The 18,902-nt window shown below is 31.9% G+C and overlaps 2 protein-coding genes and 1 long non-coding RNA gene across 3 annotated transcripts; 1 reads left to right on the top strand and 2 right to left on the bottom strand.

Annotated features, from left to right (window-relative positions):
• Positions 1-436: 436 nt before the first annotated feature.
• Positions 437-2,321, top strand: LOC122594355 (adenylate-forming reductase 06235). Its single transcript, XM_043766825.1, has one exon. It carries the CDS (start codon positions 514-516, stop codon positions 2,179-2,181), a length of 1,668 nt encoding a protein of 555 aa, XP_043622760.1. The 5' UTR covers positions 437-513; the 3' UTR covers positions 2,182-2,321.
• Positions 2,322-9,226: 6,905 nt separating this feature from the next.
• LOC122592988 lies at positions 9,227-10,010 on the bottom strand. Its single transcript, XR_006322778.1, has 3 exons — positions 9,932-10,010; positions 9,754-9,841; positions 9,227-9,665 (listed from the first exon to the last, which is right to left on the bottom strand). It is a non-coding gene; the product is annotated as an uncharacterized LOC122592988 (long non-coding RNA).
• Positions 10,011-12,064: 2,054 nt separating this feature from the next.
• On the bottom strand, positions 12,065-16,837 carry LOC122592987 (protein trichome birefringence-like 38). Its single transcript, XM_043765318.1, has 5 exons — positions 16,293-16,837; positions 14,696-14,867; positions 13,264-13,439; positions 12,995-13,153; positions 12,065-12,473 (listed from the first exon to the last, which is right to left on the bottom strand). Exons 1-5 carry the CDS (start codon positions 16,643-16,645, stop codon positions 12,188-12,190), a joined length of 1,146 nt encoding a protein of 381 aa, XP_043621253.1. The 5' UTR covers positions 16,646-16,837; the 3' UTR covers positions 12,065-12,187.
• Between the last annotated feature and the right edge of the window lie 2,065 nt (positions 16,838-18,902).

Below are 18,902 nucleotides of genomic sequence, written 5' to 3'. Positions count from 1 at the left end.
GCCCATTCTCGTCTTAATTGACATTCTTATTATATAATTAGTATTGTAAACATAATTACTCTTAAGCCCTAGCTAATTATTGGATTGGTATAATACTCGTATTATATATACTAAGGAAAAAATAGTACGTAAAAACGCACATACTATATATACGGCGTATTATTATATGAATTACACTATACTATATGGAAATGGAAATTTACGATACTGAAACATATGGGCTTAATTAATTAGATCGAGGTCGTCCTCCATTTCTCTAATAAGGTTGACAAAGTCGTCGAATTCGCTAACTATACGATAAACCTTATTAGCTTCTTCATAATTTACGTACAAGGAAAAGACAACGATCATACAACCAGTCAATGCGCAAGTTTGTATCTATAAATATGGACAAGTTTTACAAGGAAAAACCACCACAACTTAACCACCCATTTTTTTCTATATATTCTTCCTTCCAATATATATATTTTCATACTAAAGAAAAAATAAAAAAGAACTAGCTAGCTAGCGTATATGGTGAGCCAAGAAGCCATGGATCAAAGGTTTTCAAGTTGTCGTGGCGTATCGTTTGAGATCCAATCCCATAGGGATCCATTCGCCATCGATCGTCATGTAGCCCCTACTCCAAAACTTTGGCTTCCATGGAGCAGTAATTCTTCTAAGAGAATCGTACCAACTTCTGGTGCCATTATTTCAAGATCCACTAGTCGAGCCAGCAGCCATTTTTGCGACGTGGATACAGACGATGATGCGGACAATGTGTTGATCAATATCGAAGAAGGCTATGAGCTAGACTACCAATTGCCCTTACCACCTCAAGTTCAAGAACTCCCCCTAGCTCCAAGTAAAAAGATTGTTCCCAATAAGCCAAGCAACAAACCGAAAGTAGAGTCGAGATTATCGGTGATCTTGCTCGATCAAGGCATGTTTACGGTGTATAAGAGACTCTTTGTAGTTTGCTTGACTCTTAACATTACAGGGTTAGTCCTTGCTGCCACGGGTCATTTTCGTTACGCTAGAGACCATGCTACCTTGTTTTCCATTGGAAACCTTCTGGCTCTGATACTATGTAGAAGTGAAGCCTTTTTACGTGTCGTGTTCTGGCTTGCGGTGAACGTATTTGGGCATCCGCGGGTGCCTCTACGCCTTAAAACTGCCATCACTTCTTTACTTCAATCCTTAGGAGGGATACATAGCAGTTGTGGCGTTTCTTCGGTTGCTTGGCTTACATACTCTTTGATTCTTACACTTAAAGATAGAGACAGCACCTCGAATGAGATCATCGGTGTCGCCTCAGCTATTCTCGCGCTTTTGTGCTTGTCTTGTCTTGCGGCGTTTCCCTTGGTTCGTCACCTCCACCATAACGTCTTCGAAAGAACTCACCGGTTCACGGGGTGGCTGTCCTTGATACTCCTTTGGGCCTTCATTGTGCTCACGAAATCGTATGATCCCGATACCAAATCGTATACAAAAGACGTGGGATCAAAGTTGGTTAAAGAGCAAGAATTTTGGTTCACGTTGGCCATAACTATACTTATCATTATTCCATGGTTGACCGTGAGGAGGGTTCCGGTCAACGTCTCGGCCCCATCGGGCCATGCTTCTATTATTAAGTTTGCAGGAGGAGTGAAACCGGGGATACTAGGTCGGATTAGTCCTTCCCCGATGTCCGAATGGCATGCATTCGGAATCATTTCTGACGGGAAGGACGAACACATGATGCTAGCCGGTGCAGTTGGCGACTTCACAAAGTCGCTAGTGTCAAACCCGCCGAGCCACTTATGGGTTCGACAAGTGCATTTTGCGGGTTTGCCTTACTTAGTTAACATGTACAATCGTGTGCTGGTAGTGGCAACTGGGTCGGGTATTTGTGTATTTCTTTCATTTTTGTTACAACAAGGTCCAGCCGAGGTGTGCTTCTTGTGGGTTGCAAAAGGGATTGAACAAAATTTCGGCAAAGAGATAAAAGAGTGGATGAGTAATCATCCAAAAGATAAAGTGATAGTTCACGACACCGCGGTGATGGGGCGGCCAAATGTTTCCGAGATGAGCGTGGAGGCGGCGAAGAAATTCGGTGCGGAGGTTGTGATCGTAACGAGTAACCCTGAAGGTAGTAGGGATGTGGTGAATGCTTGCAAGAGTAAAGGGATTCCAGCTTTTGGTCCCATTTGGGACTCTTAACTAAAAAAAAAAACTTAATTAATTATTAATAAACTCTAAATTACTATAGCAATATACAATACAAAAAAACCAACAATTGGAATGTAATATTGTAGTATGTGCTATGTAATCGAATGAACTCATGTGATTATTAGTGTGTTTTTGCTGTACTGTAATAAAGATTAACAAAATTTTCCTTTAACTTAAAAAATTGGGTTTAATGTTAAGAAAAAGTGAGTATGGAGCTGTTACACTCACATACCAATTTTTTAATATTTTGAATAAATGTTTGGGCTCTATGATTTTTATGGTTTAAAAGAAAGTATGTGAAGGGTTTTTCACTCAATTTAAGTGTCTAATAGCCTCATATTTCCTTCGCCCTTAATATTATATGGGAAACTATTAGATGTTTTTAGTATCTGACTTTTTTTTTTTCTCTTAAATATATCTTGTTACTTGTTTGAAAGGAATTTTTTTCATTCTTTCATATTTGAAAGCTTCTACGAAAATTAAGATTGCTTTCTTTCAAGTCTTTAGTTTGATTTGACTGGGTCAAAGTACCAAATAATCGCCCCCTTTGGTACCAACACGCAAGAAGTTAAAAGTACAAATTCTAAGTCGGCGAAGCGACTTCAAAGGTCACTTTCTAAGTTTCTAGCTAGATTATAATCATCTAACAATGATGTAAGAGTTCGTTGACATGCACGTTTTCCATCTCTACTTGTCCCCAATCACAAAATTTTATTTCCAATTACTTGAAAATATATATATATATATATAAACAATTGAAATTCTAACCTTTTAAAGCCCTCTTCAAACTCAAAACTAGGCTAAAAAACTACCACGTGTGATTTATCTTATATGACATCTTCAAACTTTTATAATAATATTGTATATTTAACAAAATCTAACATATTATAAAAAAATTAAAAAAACCCCGTACATATTATGAATAAGAAAAACTCAATGTTAATGTGGTAAAGATATCACAAATCAAGATAATTTAAAAAGCACATATTATCAAATCATATACTATCAAATCTTTAATTATAAGAACTAGTTAAAATAGTCTTTCTAATTAGATAAATGATATCACTAACTAAAAAATCAATGTTCAGCCTATATATACATAGATTATTTTATGCCTTGCATATCTCTTCATCTACTCTATATATACAACACGTACAATTAATCTGTAGAGCTATTTGGTTATTATTTGTTAAATGGGTATGCAAATTTGGTTGCAAATAGTTAGCCATCATAGTTTTTTAGCGTAATAGTTATGTCACCGAACTTATAATTTCAAATAAACATTAAGTTGATTGGAGGTAGTGGTATTACGCAACATTGTTAAGATTTGAAAATGCCAGCAAAAAGAATTAAGTAGTTAGAAAATATTTGTCGATGCCCGTCCTCTAAATCATATATATATATATATATATATATAACGTTCTTTGATATTAATATGAGTGTTTTTAAAAACCATGAACAATTTTGTTAAATAGCTGTACATCGTGTGGGTAAAAATACCTAGTATATATATATACGAGGTCTTTTACCCCGCGCGATGCGCGAAATATTATAAGTTATTGTTAGATTGGTGTTAACTTAAACCCTTTGACGTAGACACACACAATAACTAATATTTTGTTTAATTAGTTCAATGCGATTATTATCTAATTTGCAAACACATTAATAAAAACAAAACAATGTTAAATATGAATATAATAAATATATCAAATTATCAAAATGTTTTGGAGATACATACGAAGATGAGAAATAATGTTTACACATAAATATAATTTAGATAAAAACGGAAAAAAGAAAATTAGATGATGCAAAATATACATAATTTAATAGAAGCAAATAAATAAAGCTACATATATTTAAGAATGATTTTCTACTGAAACAAAAATATCCATAAACATTTTTGTAGCAAAAACACAATTGCATATCAACGAAAAACCTATTTATACCAAATACTACATAACATTTACATTCTTCAATGTTTATGAAGCTAAATATGATATGAGGGGTCATCTTACAACTTATCAAAGAAACAACCACCCCCATAAAAACCTTCAAACTAAAATACTAAATCCATAAGAATTTGAAATAGTAAACCTTCTTTTCTTGTAGTTGTGCAACCCGAATTTACTCAAAATTCACTTAGAGAAAAATAAATAAATTATGAATCACGTAACAAAAGAGTTTTATATATGATATTAAAATATTAATATTATTAAAAGAGCTCACATAAACATCAAAATATTAAATGGTCTCGTATGAAATTTTCGTTAGAAACTTTGGTAAACATTTTATTAAAGGAAATGATGACAAAATTTATTGTTTTATGCATTAGTATACAAAATAAACTTTGTGCTAGTTGATCGATGGAAAACAATAATGTGCATGGCAAATCGGTTTTTAATATAATGAAAGAGTATACTTGCCTTATAAAATTGAATCTAAATAATGAAATAAATATAGTTTCTTCTTTTTCACATATAAATATTGTGGAAAATTTATGGAGATGCCACGTAACATAAATCTTACGTGATAATTTTTTAGAATAACTTTGAGTTTGAAGAATGCTTTAGAAGGCTCGGTTTCCTACTGTTTTAATAATTATATATATATATATATATTCCAAAAACAGAACTAATATCAAGTAGTTATTTACGAATTACGACTAGTGAGGACGTGTGGTACGGCTTCAGATAAGTTTAAATGGCCCGAAACTACTATATATTAAATTGGGTCGTCGATCTATGAAAGTGGTAAAAGTAAAAAGGAAAAAAAATTAGACCCTTAAAATAATAGTCGATAAATTCACCGTTTAACTAATCAAGTAATAATTGAAAGACATTCAATCATATTTTGTCTAACACATTATCTTTTAACAATTAAAACAAATTAACAATGCATGAACTTTATTCAACATATGAAGATAAGATTTTAAAAAGCAAAATACTATACAAAAAAAAAAAACTAATTGGCGGATCAAAGAAAGTATAAAACTAAATAATATTTGAATCTTAATAGAAGAGTGTCGAACGTATTTCAAGTTGAATAAAATTGGTTGAAAACTTGAAATATTAAATTAATGGGTTGATGCTGGAAAACTTGTAGTGCATTATGTAATATTTAAATGAAAAATAAATTAAACGAGCATCTTCATCGATGTTTTAAGGTAAATATCGACGGTATTACTGGTATTACCGGTATCGGAGACCACGGCGGTATTTTAAGTCCGATATTTTCACTATTCAATACCGGCCGGTATTTCCGGTATTTTCCAGTATTACCATACCGGTATTTCCGGTATTTTCAAAATATAAATTTTGATTTTTTAAAAAATTTATTTTTATGATAATTTTATGTTATTCTTTTGTTATTTGTGAACTTTAAAACCTATATTTTGTTATAAAATACATATTTGATATTATTTTTGAGTAAATTATAATTGCATTTTGACTTTTTTTTGTTAAATTGTAACAAGTTTTGTAAGATTTTTACACAAAAAAATATAATAAATTAAAAATAGTCGTACCGGCCGGTAATTCCGGTATTACCGGAAAATTTTTCCACGCCGGTATAACTAAAATAACGATTTTAAAACATTGATCTTCATCACTTCATGTCTTCATGTATATGATGTATTGGGCCTTAGGCTCATGACCCTCCGGGCCTCCTGCCTTGTCTAAGATCCGGGAATGATTATTAAAGTGATAATTCTTTTTTGAATAGCAGCAACTAAAGTCATAATTTTAACAATATACTGTATATGTTAACTATTAAGTTATCTATTAAGTGGAGTATATTTTGGTAAATTAGAGACTTCTTGCAAGAATGAACTAACATGGTCGGCTACTCAAGTAACTTTCATAATTAAAAACATTTAATTAGAATTATTTTTTTCTAAAATTATCTAATAGTTATAAGTTATCATATTATTGGTTATATATATACAACGTTTTCATAGTATTTCATTTCTATGTATTTTTATTTATAAAATTTTTGTGTACATATATCTGAACTTTTTTTCATTTTTTTTTGGAAAATGATTTTATGTATTTATTTTTTTAAATATATAATAACATTTATGATTTATCTATCACATATCATGTTTATTAGTTTAAGTTTAAGTTTATACGAGGGCTCAAAAGCCCGTGCTACACACGTCGAATGTGAAATTCGTTGTTTGCATGCATTTTGTTGCCGATGTTTATACAGTAATATTTTTTAGTGTCTAAATCAGGTTAAATATGTGTATAATAATAAACTTCTTATGATATGTAAAAAGAGGCAAGACTTTACGGAGGCAATCTTCATAATAAAGAGTAAATAGTCTTGATATGTGTGAGAGACTTATGTCTTCCATCTTAAATCTTACCTTATTAAAAAAAAATTCTAGTAATTTTATGCGATAACATTATGCAACCGTTTGCAGTTAAGACCATGTTGATGCCAAATAAGTCGATACACACCTAATGAGCTTATTGGGGTAAATAGGTAAAAGTATTACAACTACTATTGAAGCGGGTGAAAACACTCACCTTCTTCCACGAATTCCAGTCAGCATAACCCAACAATAATGACGTTAAAGAAACTCGACGGCAGGAGACCCTTCCCAAGAGATGTCAAAACATTATGCAATAGTGCCTTTAGTAATTTACTGATTTTCCTTTGAAGTTGGAACATCATGCTCCATTCTACTTGACCCAGTCAGTTGCAAGTACCTTTAGACTTGACCGTTCAGTTGCAAATATATGGCAAGACACTCTATTAGTGCAGAGCTTGTTGCCTATGAATGTAAAAGAAAAGAAAATAGTCCCAATGGGAAAGCGCACAATTTGATTAACAGGGATATCCTTGACACAAATAGAATGTCTTGATATGTTTGAAGTGATAAACTTTGAAAGCATGTAAAAGTAGAAGCCGTTTCAGTATGTGTTGTAAGTTCTCTATGAGTCCTTGGTCATGGCATCTCCAAGGAACCTATATGACACATCGGAAAGCAATTTTGGGCTGAACAGAAACAAATCAATGACATGTTCTCTTTTGTGTCTTACACACAACGAGTCTTTGTTATCTCGGTATTGCTCAAGCTTTGAGCCGCCACCTGAGAAGTGTCAACATCAGCTTCAAAGTCTTGATAAACAATCTTGGCGAATCAACAAATGAAAGGATCATTATAGCTTGGGTCCATATGAGTTACCATCTGTGGTTATTGTGTCACTTAATATTTTCCTTTTACTAGGTTCGTCCGCCTTTATAATCATAAATTTTAACCCACTCAATTATATGATGATATACCTCTATGCTCATGTGGTTTAACCGTTCAGTTATACAATACTCATTATATAATGAAACACCTTTATGCTAATGTGGTTTATAACATATCATTATTGTTGTTTGGAAGTATGAGATAATAAAACAATTGGGTAGAACTAAGACCTCATATATAAATCACACTTCTATTAACATAGCTTCTATTTATATTCTTTGAGTGATGGTCCAACTTTCGGAGTAAAATTCTATAGGAGAGTTATGCGTTGAAAGTGAACTTTGAGAGATTTTTTACCAGTTTGACCCATTTCCTTGATTGGTTTTAAAATGTACAAAAATATGCCATGTTTCAACTCAAACCCATCTTGAACCATTACCCACTCTGCACAACCCACCCATCTTGCCGCCTATAAAGTATTGGAATTACACAAATTAAATACTTAGCTACTGGCGTAAAAACTGCCATTTTAGTATGTGCAAACAAATTTTGTGAATTGGTGGTCCATTAAAGTTGAGTTACCCTGTTTTCAGATTCGTGATCCAAATTTGGTGGCAATTTGGTCTTTATAGAAGAAGATCATCATTTTATGTGGATGGGGCCTTTTGCACAAATCTTGTGAATTAGTGTTTAAAAAAAGTAGAAATAAAACTTAATAGTTTATAATGATCAAAGTGATTATTGTAAGGATACCTAAACACCACATTGTAAAAAGCACACACGTTAGGTTATCAAAACTTTTGACAACTACAAAATTTGTGTTTACCATGTGCATAACATATTGTGATTTGCTATGAACCATAAACCTCATGGTGCTTTTCCTTCCAGGTCTGTGATATGCCACGTAAAAAAGTTCCCTTCAATAATTTATACACACACGCACACACACATACACACACACACACACACACACACACACACACACATATATATATATGCCTGGATATAATTTCAATAATGTTTTTGAACTTTGAAGTAATTGTTATAGTTAAACATACCAGTACTAATTTCTATATTTAATATGACTGTTGGGATCCATTAGCTCATTTGGTGTTGTGTCCACCTTTTTGAATACGTGTAGGGTTGTATCCACCATGGCAGCCGTCGATAACTCCGTGCCAAAGTGAGCGTAAGCATGCATAAGGGTCTTGTTGGAATTGGGTCCTCACTAATATTCAGCCTTTTAATGCTGCATTTGTTGACGTTGTCGCCGCTGAAATGCCCAAGTAAAAGAATCTCGTCTCCGGGAAATGAATTGAAAAACGATGCAAAGTAAGAAAGTGTTCTTTCTTAGAATCATAACCCATAACCTACATTTGTTTTGTATACTGATAAATAATTCTTTTAAGATATTTTTAGATCAAAACTACTTTGCCAGCAGTTCTAGATGCAACTCAACCATTCAATTTAGTCGAGGTGGTGAGTCAATTCAGTTACCCAGGAATGGGTTGATTACATTTTCTCTCAGAAATGAAAGTTAGCTTTATAGGCAATAGGTCTAATGGGTAGAAAGTAGCTGATGTATGCTTTAAAGCAATTATATCTCTTATATCAACTTTTCTCCAAAATTCAGATTATTATGATAATAATTTTATTAATAATTCATAAAATGAATTTAAAGTGGGCAAAAGGTGTTTTCATGTGAGACCAAACGGGCACACTTACATCTACAAAAAATTGACCCGTTACCCAACCAGCTTACCAGCCCATCTTGACACATGACACTGCCACTGAACCGAGACAGAAAAGTTAAACATAGATACATTCTTGGGGGGTAACAGTTTCCTTTTTAATGAATCAAGAATGTTCAAATAATACATCATTGTTTCCGTCATATGGTAATTCCCTATTTCACACATTTAGGTAAGGTGTAGTTATCTGAACTTTTGACCGAACGGCTAATGACATCCCCCGAATATAAACGACAGTTAAAGTCCAGCAACATGTGATCAATGAGACTACTACTATTGTTTTCGTGTTGTTCGATGAGCCTGCAGAGAAACAATTAAAAAAAACCTACGAAGATGACAATTACAAAAATCCATTGGTATGACGTATGATTTTAATTTTGGAACTTCATATTTGTAAAAGATTTTCTTTGACTCTTTATTTGAAACATGTATTTTGTGCCGAGGCCGGCTTTCAGAGCAGCCGGCAAGACAGATGCATCGGGATGATCTGGCAAAATAGATGCATTAGGTGAGTCATCCCGCACCTGTAAAGGGTGAACTGGCATATTACATCAACACAAAAGTGCACATTGTTCACCCATTATCTACAACATCGCATTAATGCATTTATACCTTAAGGTGTTCTTCCAACAGTGACTTGGCATCCCTATGAGCAGCTTCTCATTGGTTTCATCATGCCATCACAATCTCAAGCTGAATCCTATACATGTGAAACCATCTAACATAGACAATGTAAGTAAAACTGATACTGCATGCTAACATAGGGAATCCGTGTAGGTAGAATCAATACCTTGTCCGTGGATGATTGACTTTCGCTTTGGAGCCTTCACAATTAAAATGCCCATCCTCTCGCTTGAGATCTTTCCCACACAAATTCAGATGATTAGAACATTGAACTTACAAATTTAAACCCAAATATGAGTAGTACTTTAAAACCAATAGCTAAATATTGAAAGCCAAAATCCAAAAGAGGCATGAAGAAACAACAATAACAACAAATAAGAAATCTACAAAGTCATGTTGGCAAGAGGTTTATTTGACGACTGATTTTGACCACTAAATTTCATAAGTAACCATATAATAGGATGATGTGGTTTAATGCAATACCAATTAAAAGGGATGAAGGAAGGCTGGAAGGGTCATGTGTTTAATAGAATAGTTATTTGTCAGAGGCAAACAACTTTACCCTTAACTATGAGAAAACGAAAGATACTTCTAATAAAGTAAGCTGCTTATGAATTAATTGAAACTACATGAGATAATTAATAATACCATACTGTTAACGTTTCCAATTCCCAAATTTCACTAACTAATTACATTCTCTTTCAGCTTCCAGCGATCATAACTCACTAACTAATTACATAACCCATCATACATAATTCACTAACTTATTACTAACTTATACATTCATTCATATACATAAACCGGAAAACGAACAACTTATATATATATATATATATATAGAGAGAGTTTCCTTATTTTGAGAACCAATTTTTTTTGTAAGAACCATGAGAACTCTTAACTTATATGTTTGTTCACATGTTTCTTTTGTTCATTCACATGTGAAATGATATAAAAATGTATGTTAAAGAAGAAAATTTTTGAAGAAACCTTCAAAATAGCCTTTTGTGAACTTGTGAATGCATTTGTTCACGTTTTTCGTTCACATGTGACAAATGGCTATAAATAAGGTTTTGAAAAAAATATTTTCTTCTGCAACATATATTTTTATAACGTTTCACATGTAAATGAAAAAAAAAACGTGTTATCCTATATAAAATTTAGGAGTTCTCACAGTTCTTACAAAGAAATGGATTCCCAAAATAAGGGCCCCTAGATATATATATAAAGATTGCAAAATTTAAAAAGACACTCAATAATTCATGAATCATTCCATTAATAACAATTAAATAAAATTTAACACCTACATATACATAAAAATTTTACTATAGCTCCGAATAACCCAATCACCACCATTAATAATTAGTAAAATCATAAATCCAAGTAAAATCATTAAACACCTAATTAATTTTTAAGTCTTAGCATTGATTTCATTTTTACAACTTTTATATATAATATATATATAAGATAAACACGAAAACATGGCCATATTTGGATTCGTAAAATGAAGTAATGAACATGAAATTGCCTAAAGCCCAATTTTTTAGCCCAAAAATGCCAGTATGATACTATGATTTACCAGTCACAGGCTTTACAGCCCAAAAATAAAAAGACTAGTGCACGACTGCACGCGCGTTTCGAACTTTTCATATCAACTTAATTTGTTTAATGTTCTAAAAAAAAAACTTAATTTGTTTAGCATAATACATATTTGGTAAAGAGAGGAAAAAAAACAAACGAAAATGTAGACATAAAAAATATCAGACTTAATCATTAAATGTTTTATAGCAATATTAATAATGAATGATTTTGTATATTACTATTAATAATAATATTAATCAGTTATTTTGTATCTTATTTTACTTTTTGTCTTTTAAATTCTTCCCTTTTTTTATTTTGGAAGATTTAAATATATACCCAACTAAAAATGTTTTGTTGGATGTACGTACATTGATTATAAAACTTGACCGATAACTTTTATTTTCAAGAATGCACATAACCACAAATAAGCTAAGAATCATGCAGCTATTATATGTGGATTGAAAGCCCTTTGCAATGTGCCAATGTATACTATACATGAGATAAGACAAAAGAAACACTTTAGCTATTGTTATACATATTCTATGATGGACAATTATTTTGGGCCAAATGAAATAAATTATATGGTAAGTGATATATCTACAACAGTTTTTTGTCATTCACAATAAATGTATATACTGTACAGTTTACAACTGTATAAAGCATACATTGTTGTGAATAACTAAAAGTTGTTTTTGATATATCACTTCCCAAATTATAAACCTTGAACACAAACTTATCTTGTAATTCAGGTAGTGATGAGAAGATTAAAAAAACGTTATCTTGATCGATCCAACGAAGATCAAAACGTTATCTTAGACCGGCACACAACAACATAATTTTTCAATTAAGTAAAGCTTGCATATAGGAGTTGGTTCCAAGTATCGGGCAGCCCAGGAACACACCAATGACTGCAATCTACACCTGAACCGCCACCATAAGATTCGGGATGTGCATCCTTCCTCAACTGCGATAAGGTCGTGATGTCTAGCAAGTAAACGGGTTTCTTTACACCCCCTAGAACTCTGTTCAAAACACCTTGTGCTTCAGGTAACCCTGCAGGATACGTTGACCCTTGCAGCGGTTGGAGTTCTCCATAACAACTCTTGGAGGATGATCCCCATTCCTTCCCCCTAATTGTGAAAAACATTTCGTAAATCAAATATCTCATTGTGCACTAAAAAACATTAAAATATATGACACATTTATAAAGTTTCACTAAAAGCCATAAAAGTGTCATTAAAAGCAATAGAAGTGTCACTCATGCTCAAAACATCTACTTCCCCATAAAAAGTGTTACTATAGTATGGGTAAGGATTTTTACCTGCTCCATTTTTACCTAGCTATACTTTTGCAGTTATCGTACACTTTCTTAAAAGTACTAAAAAACTGTGACTTAGTGACACTATTTTTTAGCAAAATGTGTCACTAAAAAGTAAAAACCCTTATATGTTTTACCTACATTTGTTAAAATGGGTCACCTAAAATGGATTTAGTGACACTTTTAATGGTCACTAATACCTGTCAATGAATGACATTTTGCTTGTACATTGTTATAATCTCAGTTTCTTTTCTTTGCAGGGTCTATATATAGTTTTTAAAAGTATTAATAGTGGCCGTCTAGCTAGCTTGATGTTGGATATGAAACACTTACTCGTAATGTGAAGGAGAGATCCCTTGAAATATTACTTTGGTTTTGGATGGATCAACATTAAGGTCGACCCATTTCCCCCATGTTGTCATGCCTTTATAATATGCATCCAGACGGTCCATATCTTTTGATACAGTTGAGCCATATTGCACATAATCCCATCTATTGGAATATATATATAACATATGAGATAATCAACTTAATTATTAGTATTATCATTATAGATGATGTAAAAATGCTAGCTATATATGGAGATGAATGATCATGCATACGGTTGTAGTCGTCCTTTGTGTGTCCACCAATGCCATGAATTGAAAACCAACACATCCATCCCTTTCCACGCATTGCCTCCTTGAATGGAATCCAATTTCAGTACGCGGCCAATGTTTTCTTTCACAATATCAACCAAGTATGTCGAGCGATATAAACTTATAGTTACTCCATAATCCTGCACACATGTATCCATTAACTGTTAAACCATGATATTTCAGCTGGCCGGACCGATGTGTATTTTAACTAGTTCTAAACATCTATGAAGTTTATGCATTTTCCTCTAATTAAGCTAATTAACCTTGGCCCGAAATGCCAAATCTAGCTATATACACTAGACATAGTGAAGATCTAGCTTGATCATTTTCATCTATGAAGTTTTTGACTTTGATATATTGAGCATAACAACTATTCAGTTCTAGTGGCCTTGCCTGATCTTAGACTTCTTCCATACATCTCATGATGTTTACGATATACCCATAAATTAAAACTTTTATGGCTATCAAAAACTCAGATAATGATATACCCTCCTAATTCAACCCGGACACCTAACTACAAGACGATGACATTTGACAAAATCAATAGGTTGAAAAAGAGATTTAGTAGAACCCATATGTTAAATTCATGCGTTTTAAGTAATTTTCCCAAAAAATATTAGTAAGATATATTCATATATAGTTTGAAATGATCTTTTTAACATATTTAAATTGTCAAATCAAAGTGGTCGTTCACACGTCGTTTTTAGCAAAAAAAAGAGACGTACTAAGGCTAGCTGATGTTTACAAATTAACACAGGGGACTGTCAAAGGAAACACTTTCTGCGAACATTTATTAACTACTTTCCACTAGCTTTGAAAACACACTTGTGAACTTTGTTGTTTTCTTTTGTTTTGTCTTCATCATACCTTGAACTTGACATAATTTTATTCTATACGAAACCACTTCAAATTCGTATACACGTAATTAACTGCATGTGTCTTTGATCAAAATCGTTGATTGAATTGTGTATTTGATTTTAACCTGTACTTTTAAATATTTATTTCTAATATGTCACTATATATGTATTATATATAGATAGTCAGTATGTTTAATTAATACGAGTAAAATATATTTCCAAAAAAGAAGTACTGTAATGTATACGATAATTGGCCTTTTGTGAGGCGAGACGCTATAATAAAAACAAAAAACATAAAAAGTTAATTGACGCATAACATAAATCATGCTGTGATCGATTAGATATTTCATATCCCAGTTTACTTTGTACTTGGAATTAGAAGTATATATATTAATTTGTATAGATATGTACGTACGTAGCTAGAGTCCCAATTTTAAATTAAGGTTGTACTTATAAATTAGATATAGATAAATGACTATTTATAAACATTATAGATAAGAAGTCTGTGAAGAAAATGAATATATACAGTACGTACGTACCTGAAACGTAAGGGAAGTAAGAGAGTCTTTGTGTTGAAAAGATGTCTTAGATTTGGGTACAGATGCATGGAGCAAACAAGCTAACGATTGCCACATATTCTGACTCAGTGAGTCACCCACGAACATCACCTTCTTCCCTCTCCATTTGCTCAACAAATCCAACCCATTGAACCTGCGCATGCATTACGTACACATCCATCTATATTCATTAATTATTTACCAATATATATATATATAGTTTTTTGAACATATATAATTAATGTTTAACTAACGAGTAGTTATTAAACATTAAAATCAAATTTTTACAATTAAGTCATATATATATGGACCCCGGCCCCGCATGCCAAATTTGATTATCATTAAGTAGTTATTTGCGGTAGCTATCTTAATTAAACTGAAAGTACGTACTACTAATGGACTAGCTAGTTGTCATTTCACTATAAGCATCGATCAACTATGGTCCATAGATTCCATATACTTCATAATTATTTTATAATTATTAATTGAGACATATTAATTTAATCAACAAGTAGACACCTAGCCACGTTAAAATAATAATGTTACGAATCAATTAGTGCATGAGATCGATTCCACTTTGATGTACTTTAATTATTTCTAGCTAGTTCAATTCTTTAAATGAAAATGAAGATGTCTTTGAAAAAAATGCATATATAATAATAGTGTGGTAGCTTGTCATAAATCATAGACGGGGATATATGGATCGGAGCGTAACTGTATATATGCATGACGTACTCAATAATATTTCGTTTTCAGAACATGAATGATTGTTCACGTCCCTTCCATTAAATTAATTAATTAAAACACGAAAATAATATATAAATGAAATCGATCAGAAAAAACACTAAAATCATAACAGTTCTACTGTAGTATATCATTTGTTATCAATTACGTACGTACATGTGCAGCTAGCTAGGATTGAAAATTTAAACGTACACCACATTATATTATATGATTAATCATCAATTAACATTATGCAAACCATGATTTTGTGTACATACGTATGATCGCAAAATAATTAATAATGGTTTAGATCGAGAAATTACGTCAAGTTTTATTTGACTGTTTTATAATGAGATCAAATTAAGTATCAAAATGTATATCGTTATTATTTTGTACGTGTACGTGTGCATCAATTACTAGCTAATTAACGGTGCTCTAAAATTGTATTCCCGTGTACATATGCTATGTACGTATATGTGTCATGTGTGCCCGTGTGTAAATAAAGATAGAGATGGGTTATATATATATATATATATATATATGGTGGGTTATTTTAGGACCACCTCTTATTTTAGTACCAATTAAGACATGTGTTTTTTGTAACTTACATACCACCATCATCATCTATAACGATATAAAAGACTTTTTTGTCAAAACACTAAGACTTTTTGGTGACGGGCCCATCGGAAAATCATGTGTAAGTTAACTTACACATGATTTTTCAGCGACGTGGTGGCCGAAAAATCATGGTGGTGGTCGGAGATGATCATGGTGGTGTGTAAGTTACAAAAAAACACATGTTCTAAAATTGGTCCTAAAATAACTTGCACCTATATATATATATATATACACGTACCTGGGCAAATTACATGACTGGGGTTGCCAAGCATACTTTAGATACTGAGAGTCCGGGCGGCCGTGTTTAGAGCAATCAAATTCAGAATCAATATAGGGACAGCTAGAAGCTGCATAAAGCGGGTATGAATTATCAACAACCCATTTTCCCTTGAACAAATCACACCCCAATAATTCTCTCCCCCTTTTTACTGATGAACCACTACTACTATTTATATTATTATTATTATTATAGGAGGATGATAAGGCTTGTGTTTTAGATGACAAAGTTACAACTACAAACAGTTGCAGTTGAAGAAGAAAAAATATGGCACCAGTCAACAAAAGGCATCTCTTTTGACACCCAAAATCCATCTCTTAATTTATATTGGATTTTGGTGTGAAGAGAGCTGATCGAGGGTACCAATTAAGAAGAACTGTGTACTCAATCAATAATTGTGTGTTAAACAAAGCGGTCTTTGTGCCCCTTTAGCTTGGTCTCTCATGCCTTTAATTAGCCCATTCACATTATTCTCTTTATATATAGAGGAACATATATACATTTGCATGCACATAAATACATCCCTACATACAAATTGTACATGTATATATATATATAGTACGTGTGTCTCTAGTTAGAGTACGTCGTTGTATCTAACACACGTGTATTTAGTTTTATTTATTATAACTATATATAGTATTACAATTTACAACTGATTAATTAAACCGATATATGTTTTTGGTTTCAAAATATATATATAAATATCAAATATAATATTGCTACTTTATGTGGAAGTGAACTAAGTTACAAAAAAAAGAAATGTAAGTTTAACTTTTTACGATTGATAGGAAAGTGATATTGTATGTACATGGAAAATTGTATGTTGAAAAGGATGTGAAGGGAGAGAACTGAAGTTTCATATGTTTAATTTGGAGTTTTTATTTTTAAGTAAATTTCTTTTTAGAGAAATTAAAATAGGGAAAATAATGGAATCCATATACAGTATATCTTGGCTGGATTCTCTCTAGGAGAAATATTTTAGCCAAAAACCGAGCTTTACTTTTACTGGGTAATTAAAATATATCAAAATGGAACCATTCTCATATCTCCTCATTTTCTGTTGCTCAGATTGTGGGCTATCGGTTTTCATCGGAAACTGATCATTGTGCATCGAAATATTTGAGTTTTTTTTAGGTAGATGTGTAAAATATTCACACATGTAAGGGGTCTGACGTATATTATTTCAACCAAGTCAATATTAAAAAGAATCCGGCCTCAAAGGTTAACATAGGTTATATATATATTTTTTTTATATATATGTGAATTAATCATTGCAGTGAAGGCTAACTCTAATATAAGCTAGTTTTATATACTTTCTTACCCTCCAATACCCGATAGGAGAAAAACCTTTTAACTAGCCGTCCAAAGGCACGACACTAATTAAGGATAAAACTCTGCCCTTTCAAGGTTTGATCCTGAGACATCACCCATCACAAAAAGACTATTGTCTTATGTCCAACTGCAATGCAAGTGGAAGTACAACATAGGTTATATTTCCCAACTTTAGTATCGAAGGTTTCTTTATAGAATTTTTTTTCTTTCTTTTGAAACCACGGTAGTAGATCACTAATGTGGTTTAAGTACATTCGTATGGAAAAATACATACATGTCTATATGAAATAAAAATTACTATTAAATACCTAAACAATTACATATAACTTAATATGCATGTCCATGTGTGATTAAATTTGTTCACATGTACCATTTACACATATGAATATATTAAATTACATATATTTTTATATGTTTTTAACAAAATTTTTATTATATAAATCTTTACATATTAATGAATTTAAAAAGAAAAAAAAAAGGAACTATAGTGTAAAAAAAGAGACATATGTATACTCAACTGGTCATCCTTTTGTCATGATTTACATTTCGGTCCCTCCTTTGTAATGTAATGTTTCTTTTGATGTTATTTGATATGAAAATTATGCATTATTGAGTATAGTGTTTAGTTTTATCTTAAGATATAAGTAATTTTTACACTTTTCATGTTGTGTGGATATAAATTTTATTTGGTTCATTATATGTAACTAACCCGTTAAATGTAGCGATTAATGTAAAAGTGTATACGTGACAAACCATATGAGCTGCTAAGTAGAAATTTTTGATTGGTCAAAATAAAAATATTACATTAATCGTTTAATTTAGCGGGTTAGTTATATACAATGAACCAAATGAAAGTTATATTAACACAATAAAAAAAAATATAAAAGTTACTTACTCTACCAGATACTTAACCCAATATATATTATCTTGTTCAGGTTAATTTGAACCTGAAAGTTTTTATAATAAACATAATATCTTACTTCACCAGTTACGAATCATCCACACGCATTATATGATAATTACGAATTTTTTAAGTTTCTAACAACAAAATATCACACAGATAGATCACACCATTAAACAGTAAATTATAAGGGTTGTTTTGGCACTTCAATGGTAATAAAGGATTTTAATATAAGTCATGCATGGATTACAAATTCATGCATGGAAATTTGAAATTTATTTTGTTAATTTAATGTCAATAAACTTGAGTAAAAAACTAAAAATTCAAACATATTAAAT

This window comes from Erigeron canadensis, chromosome 3, assembly GCF_010389155.1.
Source record: "Erigeron canadensis isolate Cc75 chromosome 3, C_canadensis_v1, whole genome shotgun sequence".
NCBI lineage: Eukaryota > Viridiplantae > Streptophyta > Magnoliopsida > Asterales > Asteraceae > Erigeron > Erigeron canadensis.
The sequence above is the reverse complement of the archived record's forward strand: the minus strand, read 5'-3'. Positions and strand labels throughout refer to the sequence as shown.